Source organism: Corvus moneduloides, chromosome 2 (genome assembly GCF_009650955.1).
Source record: "Corvus moneduloides isolate bCorMon1 chromosome 2, bCorMon1.pri, whole genome shotgun sequence".
In the NCBI taxonomy this organism is placed as follows: Eukaryota; Metazoa; Chordata; class Aves; order Passeriformes; family Corvidae; genus Corvus; species Corvus moneduloides.
In genome coordinates this window covers 107,126,979-107,148,464 of record NC_045477.1, presented here as the reverse complement: position 1 = coordinate 107,148,464, position 21,486 = coordinate 107,126,979, and the positions used below count along the sequence as shown (strand labels likewise).

At 41.1% G+C, this 21,486-nt stretch overlaps 1 protein-coding gene across 3 annotated transcripts in view; it reads right to left on the bottom strand.

The window, feature by feature from the left end:
- Window positions 1-1,864: 1,864 nt before the first annotated feature.
- REPS2 (RALBP1 associated Eps domain containing 2) overlaps window positions 1,865-21,486 on the bottom strand; it is a 96,230-nt gene continuing 76,608 nt past the window's right edge. For 2 of the 3 annotated variants that reach the window (XM_032100725.1, XM_032100724.1), the window contains exons 15-18: window positions 10,994-11,077; window positions 8,271-8,416; window positions 6,103-6,208; window positions 1,865-5,510 (exon numbers count right to left, since the gene is read on the bottom strand). In XM_032100725.1, the coding sequence (XP_031956616.1) occupies window positions 5,442-5,510; window positions 6,103-6,208; window positions 8,271-8,416; window positions 10,994-11,077 (405 nt within the window). In that variant the 3' untranslated portion in view covers window positions 1,865-5,441. The remainder of the gene's footprint in view (window positions 5,511-6,102; window positions 6,209-8,270; window positions 8,417-10,993; window positions 11,078-21,486) is intronic. The other variant, XM_032100726.1, reaches the window with a different exon arrangement.

Below are 21,486 nucleotides of genomic sequence, written 5' to 3'. Positions count from 1 at the left end.
CTGCCTGGGCACCCTCCGACTAAGGCTCTGTTGGAGGCTGGGAACGGTTCTTCCTTCATGGTGGTGAAAGGGTGTCCCTCTTCGGGCTAAATCAGGGCATTAACGTCTGAATTCTGACAAAGCAAGGCCTGACAAAGCAAAGATGAAGTTTTGACTTAACTGGAGCCTAAGGAAATATGATTTCACTTCAAATAAATCTCTGTTTCTATCATGTACACACAATCCCAATGTAAGTGATTTCATCTTTCAAAGCTGAAGGTCAGCCATTTCAACATGGTATTTTTTCCACTGAGTGTCACAGCTTCTGGTCTCCTGGCAGATCTGCACCATCAACATCCTAAATAAAACACAAAATCAAGGCAATTTGAACTCATTGGACACTTTTATTTTAACGTAGCACCCAGCTTTATATCACATACATTTTCCAAAATTAGATGGGCATAGTATAGAACACTATACGTTTTGCAGCTTACCACGGGGACAGTCTGCAGCTGTGAAAACAAATTACTTAAATCTGGCTATCTAATTTATAAGTTAAAATTCAAATATATAATAACCTTGGGGTATTTTTTTTTAGATTAACAACAATAATGCTTGCAATACAACTTTTTTATATCAAAAAATCAGTAACAGAGTAAAACAATGCATATGGTCATAGCACATATCAAGATAGCTGAAAAAAGCTTCAAAATACGTCATCTCTTTTCAAAGATACTAAATCACTAAGATTTACTTTTTTTCTTGAAAAAAGTATTTTACTCTTTAGTCAGTAAAATATGTGGCATCATGAACCAATGTATTTCCTTGTCAAGGACTGTGTATGCTGAAGACAGAAAGGCTGATGGTACTGGAAAGTGGACATCCCTCATTTCCCAGCTAGCAACTTTTACAGGATCTCTTCCTCCTGATTTGGAAGCTCAGCTGGGAGGAAAGCAACCTATGCATCACCAACAGGCAATTTTCACATTATGCCCATCCTAAATGCTTCCTGTGAAGGGTTCCAAATCTCAGCCATCCCTTTGTGGTCATTTTACCATGCAAAGCCTCATCACCCTATGCTGGCTAGCCTTGGCAGTGTTTTCCAACCAGAGACTGGTTTGGATTGGAAGGGACCTTGAAGATCATCTAGTTCCAATCCCCCTGTTGTGGACAGGGACACCTTTCATTAGATCAGGTTGCTCAAAGCCCCATCCAACCTGGCCCTGAACACTTCCCAGGGATGGGGCAGCCACATTTTCTCTGGCAACCTCTTCCAGCATCTCACCACCTTCACAGTAAGAGTTTCTTCCTTGTATCTAATCCAAACCTGCCTTCTTTCAGTTTGAAGCCATTCCCTCTTGTCCTATCACTACATGTCCTCGTAAAAAGTCCCTCCCCAGCTCTCTTGTAGCCCCTTTAGGTACCCAAAGGTGCTATAAGGTCTCCCCAGAGCCTTCTCCAGGCTGAACAACCTGAACTCAGCCTGTCCTCACAGGAGAGGTGCTCCAGCCCTCTGATCATCTGTCAAGCTGGAACTGCCTGGATGATAGCAAACAAATTCCTCTCCCTGATGTGGATACAGAATTCCCAGCAGCAAAACTACTGCCATGCAGTCTGAAGATAATATTTTGACTTTAACAGGATATCCAACAATTTACCAGTAACAAGGCTGCATTGACTAAACATTTACATTTTTGTTACATCACCAAAACTCTCTGGAAGAGCGAACTGAGGACTTTCTGGAAAGAGTTGGTAATGTTTCCACTGCATCCTAGTATAAAATTAATAACTAGGAGAAGGACATTGATCCTTAAGGATTAATGTGTGTTCACAGGTAGTTTGTTTAATAAAGGAATGCCTCAGAAATGGAAACTGTTTTCCTTGCTTAATTACCAGGTCATTATTTATTTTCAAAGGCTCATATAAAAATGGCTTATCTTCAAAGGCAACCAGTCACTACACTTAGCTGGGCATTTTTCTTTTTTCACTATGGAATTACTGTAGATTGAAATAAATATAGGTATCAGGTGATAGGAGTGTTAACAGACCCATAAAGAAATGCATGAACAAAAGGAAGACGTGAGTGCACACTTACACCCACACTGAGGAAGATCCTTATCTGCTCTGCCTAGCCCTGTTCTGCAGACAAAAAATATTTAATTGCCCACTGAAGACTTGAGAAGGGGCACCAGGCTCATGGTCAGCATATCCTCTCAGATGCAAGGATGCCATGCTCCAGCTCCTGTTCCCATTATCCTCTCTTGCTGGGCATGTTGTGCTCTGCCCAAGTACCTACAGAAACTATGAACTGAGGACAGTGAGAGCTCATGCATGGGAACATGATCTTGCTCCCTGGTCAGGCTGACAGCTGGGGCAGGCAGACCTTAGTTGCTGTTCTGGGTCAGGCATGCCAGAGGCTTAAAGCTAATCACTCACCTGTAGCTCAAGAATTACCCTGAACATTAAGCCTGTGAGGTCTCCCTCTCTGACTAAATGGTTTTGGATGCAGGAGCATCTCCCATCCAAGGTTTGAGAATGTAAAGGTTTTTGCAAGAAATTATGATTTTGCTACATCCACATTTTTCTAAAGGAAAAATAATTTTGAAGAAAATCTGTAATACTGGATTTAGACGTGAAGTTGGGCCAGCCAGGGCTTGTTAACAGTAGCCATGAGCACGGCTGCACGGAACAACTGCCAGAAGCACTGTCATAGTTTCATGATGCCACCTCCACCCCTCAAAATGCTAACAGCTTCCCAAGAACAGACACACTTTTTCATTTTGTGTGGGCTATCATAAATGCTTAACCATTGGGACATACAGAAGAGTAACCTCCTGCATCATATATATAACACATTGACACCTCTCCTTGAACATTTCGCTTTACTGATGTGTGAAGCAGTGTATTGTCATCATAGCTGACGTTTCACCAGAAAGAATACAAATCTACTCACATTCCAGTCATTGAAGCTGAGTGCGGTATTTGATTGCAACACTAAAAGTGCAGGGATTATTAAATACTTTTATTTATTAATCCAATGGTAAAGTAACAGCCAAGCAAATACTTCATTGTTGGCTAAGAAAGTATCATAATTTCCAGTGAATGAAAAAACCTCCTGGATTTTAGAAGAGAGACATTTGAAACCGACAGTATAAAGCAGACTCCTTCACTCTTCCCTTGAACAGCATCTATTCCATTAATAACTCAGGTGAAATAAATGGAAGATTATTTCAAAGGAAGCTCCTTTCAAACATGAAAAAGTCCTCCACTGCCTTAAAAATGCAATGTGCACACTTCTTTGTAATCATTTAAAAGCTTTCCTTAAAAACTCACCCATAAAAGAAAAAACAAGTGTGCCATATGATTATTTCCCATGAAATAGTAAGGGCTTACTAACCAAATTACAACGTATGAACTAAAAAGCAGACAGGGCAAGCACTTAACCTCATTAAATCTCAGGAATGACTCAGTAGTATTATGAACAAATGAAATAAATGATGATAAACTCTCAACAATACCACTATTAGCAAGAGGGCAGTGGCTCTTTTGCAGCTTCCCAGAAAAGCTTGCACTCCTCACATTTTGTCGCTGACCAGGAATGACCATCTGACCCCAGCTATGCAACAGTCACATGAGAGAAGTCTCAAATCCAGAAGAACAGTTGTTGCTTGTTGACATAGCGATCTTTAGTTGAATCAACACTAGTGTATCACAAAAACAGACTTTCAGTAACAATTCTGCAAATGCTGATTTTCACCTGCAGACTTCTGGATTCGTGTCCCCCATCCACATTCCTTTCAGCAAGAGTAGACTGTTTCCTTATCACTTTAAACACTCCCAGTGATGCCTTTCTTATCTCTCAACAAAACTTTTGGCTGCTCTGGTGCCCTCTGATATGCCACGGCAGCCATTCCATGACACACCCCAAGGAGAGGTTACCCAGCTGCTTCAAACCTGCTTCTCCTTCCTCTTCAGCCCCAGGGCCATCCTACAGCTAAAGGGAGGAAGCACCACACCCACAAGGGTGACAGAATTGCTGCACTGTTTCTGCAAGGTGAACACACACACTTAGGTCAGTGAAACATGTGCAGTGTCATGTTTAAGGTGGACAACAGTAGGCAACATGCCCTTGCAGTAAAGCACATCATACCCATGGTGGGAGCAGGGCTGCAATTATGTCTGAAGTCACCCAGTCCAACAGTATTGCTCCAAGAAATAAAGCGACATTAGTTAGCCAGCTTCCACTGCAAGAACTGAGACCAAAGCCACCAACCACTGCATCCATGGAAAAATCCCCACGGGAGTCAGCTGGTCCTGGATCAAACGCAGATTAAACATTAATCCTTGCTTCTTCTCTTAGAAAACAGACGGGCATTAGCAGCTTTCTCCTATCAGTAGCATCTCCACTGATGTGCAAAGGAATCTTAACAAAAGCCTGCTGTAAAAGGCAATTACTTCCATCTCACATTTTATAGCCTCATACATAGCACTTTTGCTATCTTTCCTCTTCTGGAAGTACAGTTCTTGTACACATCCTTAAAACAAATCAGCAGCTATTAAGACAACAAAGCAGACTAATACAAATGTACATAGAATAGCTTTTATAAAAATGCCCTGAATGCATTTTTAACCTCTTGTTAGAAATATACTGTTGGTTAAAGAAAAAGAAGAAAAGAAAAAAAGCTATACACCAGCCATCTCAAACATGCTAAAGGAATGCAGAGACACTGGTAGTTGCAAGCAAGTGCTCAAATACTGGTGATTAGAAACAGCTGTAGCTCAAAAAGATTTTTTTTTTCTTAATTTCCAAAATAATTATATTTTAGTATTTTTTACTGTTCTCTTATATGATTTGAACTAATAAAATACAAGTTCTCTAACATTAAAATACATCCGTGATTGCATAATAAACAGTACTAAGAAAATAATTATTTGACATGTGATTGAGGATAAAGATTCTGTACATCTTGTAAGTTCCATTCCTATGGTATGTTAAATCCACAGGTACTCTACAATGATACAATCCTACAGGAATCAGTAACATCCAGATGCACAACTCAGAGGATGAGTTTTCAATTTAAGCAAGAATTCAGGAATGCTGTACCTCTTAACGATCAGGGCAGGAGGTGCTGCCAAAACACATATAAATCAGGAATTCTTTACATAAATAAAATACTCCCGGTTATTCATTTCAGTGATAAACCACATTTACACATTAGGCTGGGAAGGGGGAGGAAAGAAGGCAAAGCATCCCCCATGAAGAAATATTCCACAGTCAGGTATTTGTTTTCTGTACCTTCCTCACCTGCAAAGGCAAAATGTGCATAATAGGGTGAAGAGAGACCCAGCAAGGCCAGTCCTCCCCATTGCCCTGGAAGAGACCCTGCTCAGCTGCACAGAACTCCTCTCCTTGCAAAGCTGCTGAGCACTGCTCTGCTCCTGCTCATGCACAGCCGTGCGTGTCACAAGACGGTGACAGGACGTAGCTGCTCCAGCTGTGTTTCCAAGGCAATTCGCTCCTTGTGAACCTCCTGCAGGAGGAGAGGTGCATTAGAACTTTCAGGATGCTTGCATGGCACCACCCTGCTCCAGTAAAGGGCAGCCAGGCAGGCTCTTGCTGACCCCTATGAAAGGGCTCCCTGCAGGTGTGGGAGCTGGGCTGGACTACAACTCCTCCAGTGTCTGCTTCCTCATTTGGGCAGGCTCAGAGCCCCAGCATGGGAGTGCACTTGAACCCCCCTAAGCCTCAGTGCAAGATGTGCCTGAGGAGTACCCATCAAGTCTTCTGGTCTCCATAAAAACAGCAGAGCTCTGCTCTATCAGAAAGCTTCCAAAACAGCAATGTAACTTGAAGGACAAGTTCAATTTTCTTCTCGTGTGAACTTAGGCAAAGTGCTCTGTCTTTTCCTGCCGTAAAACACAGGTAACAGCACTGGCCTGCTGAAGATGGAAGCAAGTAAGACCTGACCCAAAGAATGATGGCAATGTGCTGTCACTGAAAGCTTTCATCTCTGTGCTTATTTCAATTACTGTCCTGTCTTTTGCTCTGATTTCAATACTGCTGGAGGTAACACATAACTGATTGTAGGGAGCTTTGTCACTGATTTTAAATGCATTCCTTACCTTCAGCTGCTGCTGGAGCTCACTGTTCAACCTGGCGAGCACAGCATTGGCTTCTTTGTTTTTTCGTATAGCAGTCTGAATAGCCCTTTTCTGCTTGGAAGACTGTCTGCCAGACAGATAAATACAAAACATTTCAATTAAGAGCCTCGACACTGGCTGATGCCAGAAGAGCACCCACCCATTTTGCATAATTCTCTGCACCCTGGACAAGGCTTCAGACAAGGTACAAACTACAGATTTAAGAGAAGAAGAATGTAACACTGAAATGAGATGGCTGAATCAGGTGGAGTGTTTGAAACTTGTTAACCTGAATGACAGAAATACTTTAGGCTGTCTCAATTTCAAAATCACTGCATTCTCATGGAGCTTAAGAATGATCCCTGCATAGCTGTGCTTATTGCAGCATCTTTGCATTAGCTGTTTTCAGACATTTGTAGAGTTTAGAGTCAGGAGTGGTTAACAGAAAATACAAAAATCATTCTATACAGAAAGAAAGGACATTGGCATGAAAATGCTGTCTCAGATTTTTGCTGCTTCTGATGTTTCTTTACTTCAAAATTTAATACTTCTTTTATTCAAAGCAGTCATTTCCACCAAAACCATCTGACATCACAGACAGGAAGATGACTGATGGACCTCCCTCATGTCTTTTGCTGATAAAATAAAGGATGTATCTTTTTTATTTTAAGAACTTATTTTATTAATTAAGAATTTTTATTACTTTATAGCCTGTAGTAACTGGTCTGGAGAAAATGACATCTATGCCAACAGGTATAAAAAGAGACAGCTGTACATAAGGACCAACCTATTCAAAGCAAGAGAGATAACAGCAAAAAAGAAAGAAAATACAAAAAATACTGACTGAATATCCAAGCCCCTTTCCAAATAGATTATTTTAAAGTTTTACATGAGTAAACAAGAGCTCTTTAATGCCAGATGTGATCTAAAACAGATACCCTATTTAAATATGGTCCAGTGGCACACAGTCCCCATTAGCTCTTCTCTCTTAACAGAGCTGATGGCACTGATTTTTGCAATAGACTCTTTCTCACAGCACAGCAACAGGACTTATGCTGTTATCTTCCAGTGAACTATCAGTTTTCTGCTTCACTATTTTGCTGCAAACTACTATCCATAGGCTATAAAGTAATAAATGATAGGAAAAAAAAATAAAAGCATTTTAACATTTTAGGAAAGATATAGACAAGACAGGATTGAGATGTTAACAAACATCTTTGAACCACTATGGAATATGCACTCCCAAAGCACAAAATAGTACTTTAAGAGCATCCTAGGAGTCTTATTACTTATTCTAATCTCCAATTATGCAGCACCGATTCAGTTTACTGATAAGCAGTTTGCCAAGAAACACTCAATTGATTTGGGCAGCTTGATTTTGTTTCAGACAATCAGATGTCTTTGCAAGGCCCTAGGTGATGGTGGGGTATGATGTTTGCACAGTGCTTCAACTGAGGGAGAGGCACAGACCCAATAGGGTTTCAAGTGCCTTCACTTACCATTTCTACAGCCCCTTCTCCACCACTATTAAATACACATAGAGTGAAATTCCTACAAGTCTTTGTTGCTGACAGCTTCAACAGCTGTGTTTATGAGAGCAAGTAACACATGTTGGGTTTGGCCATTATCGGATGGACCACAAGTGGTCTGTGGCTCAACTCACACCAGTGGCAAGCCCGTTTCCAACATGCCTTGCAATGAAGAAATATCACAAGGACATGACCAACATCAAGCATTTCATGACTCAGCTTCCTGGGCATTTATTTGGTCATATCTGTCCACGTGAAGGAGCAAAATTCCAGAAGATACATGCAAGGCAGAAACATACACCTTCACATATAAAAGGAGTTGTGTTAGAGAAGTTGGTGTTGGAGATGGTTGAACAGCTAGGCTTGCTCTTCAGCTGTGTCTACCAGGTAGAGAGGTAGGACACCTTTGAAGAGGTTATCTACCTCTATCTACCTCTAAATACTACTGACAGTCACTACAGGCTTAGTCTGCCTTTGAGAAGACTGAGGAAGATTTCAGAGACCTGTATCTTGTGAAGCATTCTCAGAAACAGAACTATTAAGCACAGAGCTACGCAAAGAGCAAACCCTGCTACATCGGATCTCATGTTGCAGTTTGGCATGCTTGGGTCAGGTTTTTACTTTTGGACTGGGAGGTGAGGCTTGACTGCTGGCAGGGAAGAAGTCACATTTATAGTGGGAGAAAGCTCGGGGGTCTCCAGCCCTTGCACCTCCGTCCGGAGCTTCCTGCGGGCAGGTTTGGAGGGTGGCTGAGCAAGAACAACCTCCTGAAAGGAAAAAGCACAGCAATGTTAAGTCAGGCCATATGCGTCCCATCATTAGGCTGGAGAATACTTGTGACACATAAATTGCTGACAGCTAGTTAAGATTTCATAATTTAAAGAGGTACAGAGCACAATTCAAATTTGGTAATAGCCTCTAAGGTTTCTGACTTTGAAAAAAGGAACAACAACTTCTGCAATCCCTTCATGAATGAAAGGGTGTTTTGCCTTCATCTGGATGACAGGCTCATCAGAACTGGGTTGTATAACTTAGTGTGCATTGGGTGGAGGGAGGGGGTATAAATACATGTACTAGCCCCCAGTTGACCCAAAAGCATTAAAAACAAAGCAAGATTTATTTTTGACTATGCTCAGTCAGAAAGAATCAATAATCAATCACTTGCATCCCAACTTACTGCCTCACACGTCTGGCATGGAGCCTCTCCCTTCTCCCCTCCTCTCTTACATGAAGCAACAATGAATATAGTTTTGAAATAAAAATACATGAAATTATCCATGCAAAATTAACATGCTGGAAGTATAGAAGGCCAGCTATTTCTCTTGATAAGTTACATCAAAGAAATAGTCTGGGTTTTCCAGGCAAAGCAGAGCCTTGGATTTTTATGATTTCCGTGGTGTTTTCATTATTATAAATTAAGACAGCCTTTCTTTTGCAATGAGAAGTAGTTTTACCACCTTACAGCTGATTGAAATTATAAATATAAATGTATCCTCCTCAGTGTATTTTATTATTAGGTTTGTTTTACAAGAGATGTAACTACTACTGCCTCATTTCATAAATGAGAAAGTTAGGACTCAAAAAGTTGAATTGACTTGAGAAAGGTTTTTTCAGCATCACAGACAAAACCAAAGACCAAATTTCACTATCATACATTTTACTGGGCTAGATTATCTTCACTACTGTGTTTTGGCCAAATGTTAATAAAATAAGAAAAAAATTAATGGGGAAACATTTAATGACAAAGGAATTACAAGGATAAAACTCAGTGCTGTAGTAAGCAGCCTGACTCACGAGAAGAGACTAGTACAAGTGATACAAAATGTAACTGATATAAGACCATCAATCTTTCACATTAGAAGGGTTGCAATTTTTAAAAGAATTTTAATTATAAGGAAAAAGGTTTAAACATTAAAAAACAGTTCTGTAATTACTGCAAAAAAAAAATCTAAAAATACTATCAGATATTCTGGTCAGGATGTCAGCACATCATGACTGCACAGATCTCTGGTAATGCCATGCTCTGAAATCCTCTGCACAGGCACAGCTCCCTGCAAACACACCATGTACAGCAAGGGAGGAACCTGCATATGCCTTCCACAACTATAATGCCAAACACACAATCCCAGTCTACCTTAAACTGCCCAAACCCTACCAAATCCACAGGATAAACCCCTCTTCCCTTTCAAACACAATGCTATAAGCAATGGTCCAATTCCTAAAAGCAGATCCCTCTGCAGGGGCTCTTTGGCTGGCTGCTCCTGCACCAGGCTTTGGAAGGTGGGTCAGCACTGCATCAACCACCTGCCTCCCACACCCCACAGCCTGAGGCTTTGCTGCTTTTTAGGGAACCAGGTGGGATGAGGGTGAGCATGAAGTAGGTGGACCACAAGGATTTCATTTCCCCAGCAGGGCTACAAAGCAGAGCAAAGAAGAAGCAGGGCCAGGCTAGAAGTAGCATATCATGAGCCCAAGCAGAGCAAGGCCACTGCCCAGAAAGCCCTGTCACATACAGAAAATGATGACACTGGATGTTTGTCTGTGCCCTGTTACAGTAAGAAGTGTGATGATGCTCCCGGGGCAAGGTACCTACTCCATTCAGCACCTGCCAAAAGTTCTTGGCTGGGCTGAGTAAATGTCTTGCAGGTGCTCTCTGGCTGCAGGAGGGGCCAGAGTGGGGAGGACCTGTATTTGCCCCCTATCCAAACCTGTTCTGGTTGGGTCTGGTGGAAGGAGGTGGTCATAGCATGACCAGGAGAGGAAAAATGCTCACAGCCACTGCTAAGGCCACTCCATCCCTAAGCAAGGCCCTTTCAAGTGTGCCATTTTAATTTCAGTGCTTACTTTATACAAATGGTAGGTTTGTACAAAAACATATTAGAAACTGCACATCTTGAGCAAATCTCTCCCAGTCTATGGACATTTAGTGGCAGATCCTGATCTCTACCAAACAGGTGTGTATACATCAAAATCAAATCCTCAGCAACTGAGACCAAGAAGTGCATCACAATTTGGAGGAACTCCACCGAGACAGGTGTTGAGTACAGTAAAACCCTTTTTTGTTTTCTCTATGGCTCCACAAGCCCCTACTGATTTGAAATAAATGGCAAGCTGCCTCTCTCAAAGCATCAACGTGTATGTTCTAAGAGGTTTCTTAACGATTTATCTCAGCTGATGTCACACAACTGATGTCACAGTTCTCTTCAGCATCTTGACCTCCAGAGCAGGTAAACATGTAAAAATATAATCCTAACCCTCTGTTTAATTGCTTTTAAACTTTAAACAACCGCATTTGTTGATGAAGGCAAGTCACTCCATAATGGTACAACGTGTGCAGATCTCACCTTTTTTGCTGAACTGTTTTCTTCTGCCTGGGATGGGGGTCTGTTCATCTGAGGATGTAATTCAACCTCAGATGGTTGCTCTGTCTGCAACAACAAATCAGTCATTGCTACATCCTGAAAATGACTAGCAGTCACATACAATAAAGTCAATGAAAGGAAATGTTACACACAAAAGGAAAGTTACTTTAACAATTCAACAGTAGGGAAAACGGAGATATAGAGTGACAGCTGAGTGGATGACATATGTCTTTTGCAGATTTTTAATGAAACCATATTCTTGCATTTTATTGTGCTGGGAAAACAGGAGAAAAATTTTTTAATGAAGCATTAGGAACCATGTCTCTGAATGTAAACAATCTAGTACCCAGAATTTCTTCTAGAATTACCATTATGGCCTAAATACTCAGATAAAAACTAAGAGTGTGGAAAAAAGCTAGAAAGATCTTGGATATGCCCTGTCACCTTATTATCACCTGAAACTGATGAAAATTCATAGGAGTGAGCTTCTGTCTTTGAAGTTTGCGAGGCTGGAGTGACAAAGCCTAAATCATATCAAAAATTCCAGCAAAGTTACTGAAAACACAAGTCATAAAAAAGCAGACAAGTCTTCCCTCCTCCCTTCTCACATTTCAAACAGAAACCCAGCTGAACACTCACCACCCAGATCTACACATCTGTGAAACAAAACACCTGATTCCCAACATACCTGACCGAGAAGCAAATTAAAATAGAGGGTTAATCCCTTGCTATGCCTCTCATGAAAGCTTTCTGTACCTTTTGATTTCCTCCACCAGGACAGGGCACAGCACTGGGGAGGGCAGCAGGATTCAGAGCTGCCTGTCCCCAGGTGCACAGCAGCAAACATGGTTATTATAAACATGGTGTGGCTGTTGTCTGTCCAGAAGGTAAGGACTGGCTCTCCAAGATGGGGAAGGCAGGCAGGAGCAGGAGGCTGAGGGCACTTGGCACTGACAGACAGCCTCTTCTCCTCTTTCCCAGCTTCTGCCAAGTTGGAGCCAGGCTGGCAATGGTCCACAGGCAGGAAGGGCCATCTGCCATCCTGCTCCTTCCTCAAACAGGCTTGTTTCTACACAGGTGAAAGCCTGTGCTTAAAACCAAGTCCAAAGCAAACCTCAAACTTTTAAGGGGCCAGGATTTTAGCCATAATAACAATAATTTGTTGCACACCGAAGAACCTAACTCACTGTTGCCAAGAGGCTTCTGCATAGGCCCACCAAGCTCTGCAGCAGTCACAAGTTTCCAAGGGCTTAACTCAAAGTTGAATAAAAACAACAGAAAGCACAGAATTTGGTATCTTTAAAAAGGAGGAACTTTTCCATACCATTTTCATTTTTTCCGCAATAGACACAATAAGAGCTGTAGAGAAAGGTGCAGGAGAAATGTGGTTCTGTGGTACTGCTCTTCTCCAACCATACTGTATCAAACATGTGCACAGAGGAGGAAGTCTTGAAATAAATTTTTTTTAAATGCATGTGAAATTCCTCAGGAGGGAGGAAAAACTGACAAGATTTCTCTCCCACCCTTTTTTAAGTGTGCTACATCTGTACTATTACCTGATGGCTAAAAACCCCCCAAAGAACCCCTCACACTGTAATCTTTCCAGTATTTGAATATTAATATCTTAATTTTTTTTTAATTTTAATAACTATTGGATGCTAACATTTGAATTTTGAAAAGCTTTTTGTATATTGAAGGGCTTCCTCTGTAAATGTAGATTTCTGGTCAAATAGAGTGAAATGGAAAAAAGCAATCTTTTTTTGTGTGTCTATAAAAATCAAAGACCTTTAAAAGTCCATTGAATGCAACAGAACATTTCTTTATCAGCAAGCTGAATAGCCCATAACCTCCCTGATTTCTAGAACCACTTTTTATATATTTGAAAGAAATGAAGACTCTAAGGAGAGCTAACAGTAGCCTGGCAAAATCCACAAGGGTTTCATGAATGACTGGGGGACGGCAAAACTCAAATATTGAACAGAACCACACAGTAAGTTTGGGCCACATCAATTTGACAACCCATTCATTCATTTAGGGACAGCAAGAATAAACCCAGCCCTTCAGAGAGACATGTAATACACACACTATGAAGTCCTCATGGCACAGCTTTGCTGCACAACACAGAGCAGTGCCAGGATACAGGAGAGAAAGGTCTTAATGACGTTTCCTGGACAGGGAGCACTAGATACCTGCCTTAACCTGGCCAGGCAGGCAGTTTCTGGGGCTCACACTCTTTTTTGAGCCTACGCTAAACCTTGCATCAAAAGCAAAAATATATTCACTTATTCCACAGAATGGAGAGGAAAAAAAAACCCTGACCAACTCCATGTTATTTTTGTATAGATAAAAAAATGCAGCTTTTGAAGAACCAGTGTGTTCAAACAGTGTAGAAGTAACTGAACGGATTGGTATTCTATGATGTCAGTTTCAAAAAATCAGAAAAATTGAAATCACGGTCAGATAAGGGGTCTAGAGTAGAAAGAAAAAATTTTTTTTTAAAATGGAACCCAAACTTTTGCAGAACCACCCTCTCTTTTTTCCTTCCTTTCTTTCTTTCTTTTTTTTTTTAATTGGTCTCATTGCAGGAGAATACTGTTTTAAACCAAAGGGAACTGAAAAGGGAAAAAAAGGGTAAACCTTGTGTTCTGGTGAAAGCAAATATAAATTGTGGTGGTAATGTCAAAAAGGGTGAGATTTCACAATCTGTGAGAGCAAGACACATTTTTTGCAAGCTGAGTGTTGCGATGTGTCTGTCAGGCACAGCCTGCAGCCCATGCTCAGGGCTGTGGTACACGCTGGCTGAGGCTGGGTCACTGGGCTGGCCATGTCTCCCTGCTGCCAGGACATGAGGATGGCAAAATTCGGCAGCCAGCAGTGCAAGGGCTGGTAAAAATAAAGAAATAGCTACATCTGCCCCCCCCCCCAACCAAAAAAAAAAAAAAACAAAAAAAACAAAAAAAAAACAAAAAACCAACAAAAAAAAAAAAAAAAAAAAAAAAAAAAAAAAAAAACAAAAAACCACCCTAGTTCTGGTGTTGCAGCTCCTGCACGACCAATAAAACCAAGTGACTGCCATGTCCCTAAGCTGCCACCTAGTGGCACGTGGGACAGGCCATTTCTGAGTGCTTGGCATATGCATCATGCATCCATGCAAAGGTTTGCTGGCGCAGCCAACCAACAAAGTCCTCTCCGAGAGGCTTTACGAACACATCTGCAAGTTGATGTCTCCCCACATAGCTTTTAAAGGAAAAATAACTCCTGCTTTTTCTTTTGGCAGAGGGATTCTTTGCAGATTTCCTTCCCTTCACTGATTTGGACGTGGGGTGGAAGTCAGTATAGCCTTCTGGTATTGGGCAGAGAGAGCCTGGCTCAACAGTCCCCTGGTCCTATAGTGGAGTACAAGGAAAAGGAGATCCTTCAGGAGCAGCTGAGGTGAGTTCCCTTTAGTTCTTCATCATTTTAATGCCATGCTTAGCATAGTCTGCAGGCAACTCATTCAGAAACGTGGCAATAAACTACCTCCCTCCAACCACAGAAATGTCTTAAAATTTTCACACATCTTGGCACAATTATATTTGCATTTAAATTCTTCACCATTGGTTTATTAATTATACATTATGCAGTATGGTCTTCCAAAGGAAACTCTATTTATGGTAGTGTAGAAGTGCTTTGCTGGAGGTGTCTCACATCCTCAGAACAGAGTAAACTACTGACATTGGGAATGCTGCTGTGCTGCCTGGTATGGCTGCTAACACACCCAGGATTACAGGAGATGGGCAAAGAATACCCTGGTCATCTGCACTATCAGCAGCGCAGAGTCTGCAGACCAGGCCTAATGGTATCTTGATTTTGGGAAGCAGGGTAAGTGACCACAGAAAAGAGCATGAGAGTGTCCTATTCCAAATCTTCTGAAGAGATTCTCTTTGCAGAGAGCCGCTTTAGAACTGTCTAACCAGTCCAATTATTAACAGACAGTATCTCCTGTTTTGTCAGCACAGCCTCAAATTTTCTAGGAATACCCATACCCTTCTCATTTTTCCTGGCAGAAGGTCAAACTGGCCCAAAAAGTTTCTGTGCAATGGCCACAGACAGAGCCCAACCTGCAGCCTATGGCCAACACTGAGCATTAGGACAAAAAGTTCCTCACCATTAAGGAGAGTATTAGGAGTTGCAAATGCTCATTATTTCATCACATGATCCCTAACCAGCCATTGATAACCTCCTCACTGCTCCATGTGACGATACTTACCAGTACCTTTCTAAAAGAATATGTAACTCTTACTTGAGCACTGAGTGCTTCGACAGCCTCGGATGGAAGATTTTCATAACCATAAGAGAACACAATATCTTAACTGGTTCTTCACTTACATTTCCAGTTCTTTTGCTTTGCAATGCTGGATTATATGTAAATTTCACACCCACTTTTCAAGACAATCCATAACTGATCTTCCATTCTGGAAGACCTATACCAAGCTTTCATATTTCTGTTACCTGATAGCCTTTTTGCAAGAGGTGAAGTATATATATTCAATCATTCCCACAATTCAATTTTGCCCACACTTATGCTCCAGGCTAACTTTACACATGGAAATAGACCCATTGTAGTCACTGGTACTACTCACAGAAATGAAATTATCTCTGTGCATTCACTGGAGTAGCCCATAATAATTACCTGTATAGTGCCACTGCTTAGCTTTGCAAAAAAAAAGTATTGAGAACAGCTTATCTGTAAGGAAAAGTAGGATATTAAATATGCTTAACACTCTGCATGTGCCCATTGCAATCTTCTATCATCTTTACGTAAGTTCATTTAAGAGGTATTTTGCTCCCTTCTAAACACTCATATTTCTGTGCTTAAAGCAAATTTCTGGGAAGTCGAGACATCTCAATTCCAGTTTCTGTGAGTCTCCTCCATCCCACCCAGAATCATCAATTCTTTTTATTGCTTATTAGAAAAACTGAAAATGGTAAGACAGAAAAAAACCCCACAGGGTTGCAAATGCAACAAGCTGCCAGGGTCTTAGTGTGCTGCCTGCTTTCTCAGCACTGTGCAGCCCTGAAGTTTTGATAAGCTTTTTCTTTCCCGGAGTTATCTGAGGGCTGGTGATAAGGTTGAGGAGAAAGGCAGTAAATACAAACAAATTGCTGCAATGTTCAGCTCATTCACAAGGAAAGAATAGGACCCAGATGGAAGCATTAACAATCTGTTTTAATACTTCAACTTCCACAAAACCAGATTAACGTAAGCTAGAAAGGCATATGTGCATTCCACTAGAGATACAGGCATTGGGCTCTTAGCTTCTTATTTTGTTGTTATGATAAATGTGAAGCCAAATTAAAAATTTGTTACAACACATTTTAATTAAGATACTCGCCTTCTTCCACTCTTCCAGAAACCTCTTTAGAAAGGATTTTACAGCATCCATCAACTACTCCTCAAATTCAATTTTAACTGTGCTACTTTCCACCACTTCTTAAACTGTAATTTATTTTGTCTGGGTGTCTTAGATTTAATATATAATTTTCATGAGAGGAAGATAATCCATTTGTATTATATTAAAGTGGCAGATGGCAAAATCTTTCATGTTATAGAAGACTTTCAGTTTCATTACTGTTACAGGCTTCTTCAGTACCTATTGCACAGCTTATACAACATAAGTTATTCTGCAGCCAAAACTGTGGAGATGATCAAAAAACCCTCAACCCTTCCTTGCACAGTAGTTGTAAATGCAAGCTAAAAAAGTGTTGCTTTCATTTAATGTAAAATAGTTGTTTGATAGAGTACCATCATGTATAAAATTGCAGGGTACCAAAAGCAAAATCTTCACTTTCTGGAGGAGGAGGTAAAAGGGGGGTAATTTTTATTTATGTAACAGAAAACTTCCTTCCTGTAAAATTCCAGGTATCCTGCCAGCACTTGAAATTCCTCATGTAATTTTACAGAATAAAGGAATATCTGAGTATTTTCTCCAAACAACCTTGTAAGCAAGCCCAACCTCATCCTCCACGTATCTCTGCTTTAGCCAAAGATGCTGGTGTGGGGGGGATGCCTGGACCACCTCCCAACACGGAGCCTGCACATGGCTATGCTGCTCTGGAGGCCCAGAGGTCTCAGCAGGACAGATGGACGTCCTTCCCCACCTCCTGGCCTCAGCATGGGCGCGTGTAATTGATGGTTACAAACGCAGCCTGAGCATACCCCACATTCGTGGCTCTCCATGGATTTGGCAGGACATGGAGGCATGTTAATAGAGACAACTTCTTGAGCTGGGTCCCAGTTTTCACTTGCAATTCTGCATGATGAATGGCCAAAAAGCTTCAAGGAGTTATGAAGTATCAAGTAACATTTGGAGAGCAGAACATTCAATATGCTAAAAAGAATAACATCTTTGCTTTCCAACACCACCAGGTGCTGTAACTGGGCAGGGTGACCCACCCATCATCCCTCAGAGTGCTTCATTTTCAGCATTTCACCAAATCAGTAACATCTAATGGTAACAATGGTTACTAAACTGACAGCCAAATTCTGAGCTCATATAACCCAGTGAGATTTTAATCTTCAGAGTTGCACTGGACTCAGGGTACTTCAATTTGATAATGTTAACAGCTGCCTACCTACTCTACTTCACTTGAATGCTTTGCCTTCACTCAATTTTTTCAGTGCCAGCCAAAACTGCCGGCATGGAATCAGTGGGAAAAACCCATCCCAAGGTTTCCAGAAAGAAAAGTGCAGCACAAACCAGTGTGAATTTACAAAACCAACAGGCTTAAAGTTGTGACTCTGGGAAAAGAGATCAGGAACATCAGTTTTTTCAGCCAAGATACACAGAGTTTTCTTCCAGGCCCACTGTTTTCAAATTCCCTTATACAGCACAGGCAGGATTGAAGATTCATCTTCACTACTGGACAGGAAGGTACTGAAATGCAGTAATTTAAATAAAGGGATGTTGATATAATCGGGCAATGTTGCAGATAATTAGCTGATGTTGGATAAAATCCTAAAGTTATATTTGTTCTTCAGTGTTCATCCATAATTCCTATTACCATAAATGTTACTAAATCTCCCAGAGAAAGCAGCTGTGGTAAATGACTTCCGTAGGCTTAAAAGCCAACAGTAATAAAGTATTATTTTGTTTTCCATTAAAAAAATAACAACAGGGGCTTATACAAGACATGCATACATGTTTGGCTCCAGTGGAACGTTATTCATGAGTACCCAAAGTTATTTTCTATCTGAAATCTGTGTCACCGCAAATCAGCTGCATAGCTATTGCCTTCCTGCTGTGATTCTTGCACCTCCATGTTACACAAATTTTCTCTGTACAGCCTTGGATCCATGAAGAAGTTTTGGGGCCACCTTAACGCCATTCCTCCTTGATGACTCAAGTTTACTGTCAAGTTAGGAACACAGGATGAGGAAGACCTACCCAAGCCACTGCATCCCATTCTCTAAAAGCCCAGAAAAAAAACACAGTAGGTATTTCCAAAAGCTACAGGTTATCTGTTCTATATACTACAGCATGCCATGGGAAATAAGCAGAGGTAAGGCACTGCTAGTATCCTAAGTCTACAACAGCTTGTAGTATATTAAATATTTATGGTCAAAAAAGTTGGGAAACTGATACGGAGAAAATTATCCTTAAATCCAAGAAGCTACTGCAGACTTGCTAGATGTGAAATGTGCTACTAGAGATCACAGAAGGTGTCAGTGAAGTTACACACAGGCTTATGCACAAAAGGAAAACACTTCGAAATAACATATCCAGAAAAAACCCTCTCATCTATGTATAAGAGTTTTTCCATACATAATCTTTCAAAGCACTCATTATGGAATTTAGGCAAAACTTGAATTACTTATTTTTTTAAGAGGAAAGCAATATGAATTGATGAATCTAATAAAAGATTTCATACTGCAATTCACAATGTCTTACTGTAAATATAAATTCAAAATGGCTTGGAGTGCAGAGAGGTATGGGCTGGAATTTGGGTTGAAAGATCACAAATTGAAGATAAGGGTGTGTCCACACAATTTAAACTGACATTTCATCCATCTTTCTTTATTAAGTTTACTAACAGTCACCATAGGGACCTCAGATAAAAGCATCACTGCATCAGAAAAGTGTCTGGTGAAAGCTCTGAGGAAATCTCAAGTACAGCTTATGGACTGATACAAAGTCAATAAAATCTGACTTTGGCAATGGAGACATCCTGAGAAGGAGCTACCATAGCCTTTTAGAGGCCATCAAGAAAAAAGAGCTAAATCCACCAACTCCAAAAGCTGTTGTAGAAGTAAAAGGAGATGCAGCCACCATCTGCAAAGGTGTCTGCCCAGCAGAGGTGTGGAACAGCATGGGCTGGCAGCAGCAAGCTGAGCAGAGAAGCCAGCTCTGCTGCTATTTGTCATAAACTGGCCAGGTCCTCACAGCATCCCAAGATCTGAGCCTGCCACAGTAAGCCTGTGCATCCCCTGAGCTGTGAAGTCAAGGCCACAACAGTATCAGCTCTAAGTATCACCTTGTGCTCTGCTCAGCCAGTGATACAGTCCTTGTCCCTTGAAATTCAACTGCCTGGACTATGGAAGCAGAGTTGGACGTGGACATAATTTAGAAAGTCTGCGATATGAGCAGAGATGTTTGGCATGCTCTGAATAACCAGTGATTCAATAACCACCAAGGTCGATTACCTTGGAGATTCTGACAGGAAAAATAACATTTTCCGAAAGGCTGAACTACATTCTACTAAAAAACACTGCAACACAGAACCAAAGTCAAGGTGCCATTTCTATACTCCTATTGATTAAGCTCATAGGAGGACTTCTGCTCCACTGAAATGTAACACCTACCCCTTGGTACCTCTCTTTTATGCACTTTGGTCTTTACATCCCATGAGCCCTTTAATCTCATTCTAAAGAGCAAGCTGATTCAAGCTGCTTCTCAGTCATCCACAGAAAACCATAGTCCTCAGAAAGAAATTATTTCCTTCTCCTCCATCAACTAATTTCCAAAGCTGAGCCAAAATAAGCATATCATGAGAATACTTATAAGGTGCACAGCCACCTGAAATATGCAGGGTTTGCTTCACTTCCAAGCTACATTTGTCATTAACAGTGCTTCACTGCAGGCATACAGCAAAATGAACCAAAGAATGATTTTCAATAACATTGTCGAAAAATAAGTTAAAACAGAAATTTAAGACGAGTTTGGTAAATCTTGAAACAAGAAAAAGCTGAATATGCAATTTCAGCCTCATGACTTTTCTTCAGTTCTTGATCCTGTCTCAGCTTTGAAAGCAGATCCCTTCTTCCAGCTTCTCTGTGCTCTTTAAATCAAGGGCCCCACTGGACTACCATAATCCATATGCTCACTATTGCTTACATGCTATTTGCAAAGGTCAGCTCAGCTGAATTATGACCCCATCACACGTACTTCCCTACTGTCTGTTACCTTTATCACAGAAAGGCATGCTTGGATAAAAAAATAAACAGTGTGATGAGCATAAACTTTATTATGTTTTTAAGAACTGGTTTTATATACAGTTTTGAGAGACATGAGAACAATAGTATTTTAACATTTGATTCAATATCTTTAAATATAATCAGAAATAAATTAAATAAACGTAAGTGATGCATGTTAGCAAAGCATCAGCTGCATATTCATTACTGAGCAGACACAGAAACCACTTTTTTTTTTTTTTTTTAGAAACCAGACCTTTGTAATTGAGAGGACTGGATCAAAAATTTCACATGAGAATCTTCTTGTGTTTATCATTTTAGAAATGCCCTGAATTCTGCATGTCCCAGTGTAGGGTGAGCACTTGGTTCAGTATTTGGTTAGGAAGCTGCTGGACATGCATAAACAAATCAAGTTGTCACTCCCCTGCTAAGGAGATACAACTTGATGACAGGACAAGAGAACGGACAATTAACAGAACCTTGCTTGAAACCAATGGTTTTGTTCTCTGAGAGCAGGATTTGTTGCAGTTAGTGCTTTTCCCAATGGCAGCAAGAAGGCTTGCACTGTGGGAAGCTGGAGCAGCAGCAGGAGGGCTGGCGTGGGTTGCAGCAGCAACTGCTGCAGGCACACGGCTGGGAAGTAGGGAGCTGTGCTGTGGGATCTGGGATTGGGAGGTAGGGGGCTGTGCTGTGGCATCTGGGGAAGCCAGAGGGAAATGCTGCTCTCTGGGGAGTGTCAGAAAAAGCACGAACATGATGGATGCACTAAGGGGTGTGTGCTGTTAGCAGCATGGTTAATGGCATCCTGACTGGGGAAACATGCCAGCTCAAACCAGTGTTTTACAGTCCTCAAGGCAGAAACTGCACTCAGTGCTAACAAGGGCTGGGGAGAGGAAGAGCACAACAAGCTGCTGGTGGAGCTGGGGGTAGCAACAGGCCTCTAAACATTTCTATCATAAGCACTGTGCAGTAAGACATGTGCAACAGCACACTCTTAAGGGTAGATCCAAAACTCAAGTGATGA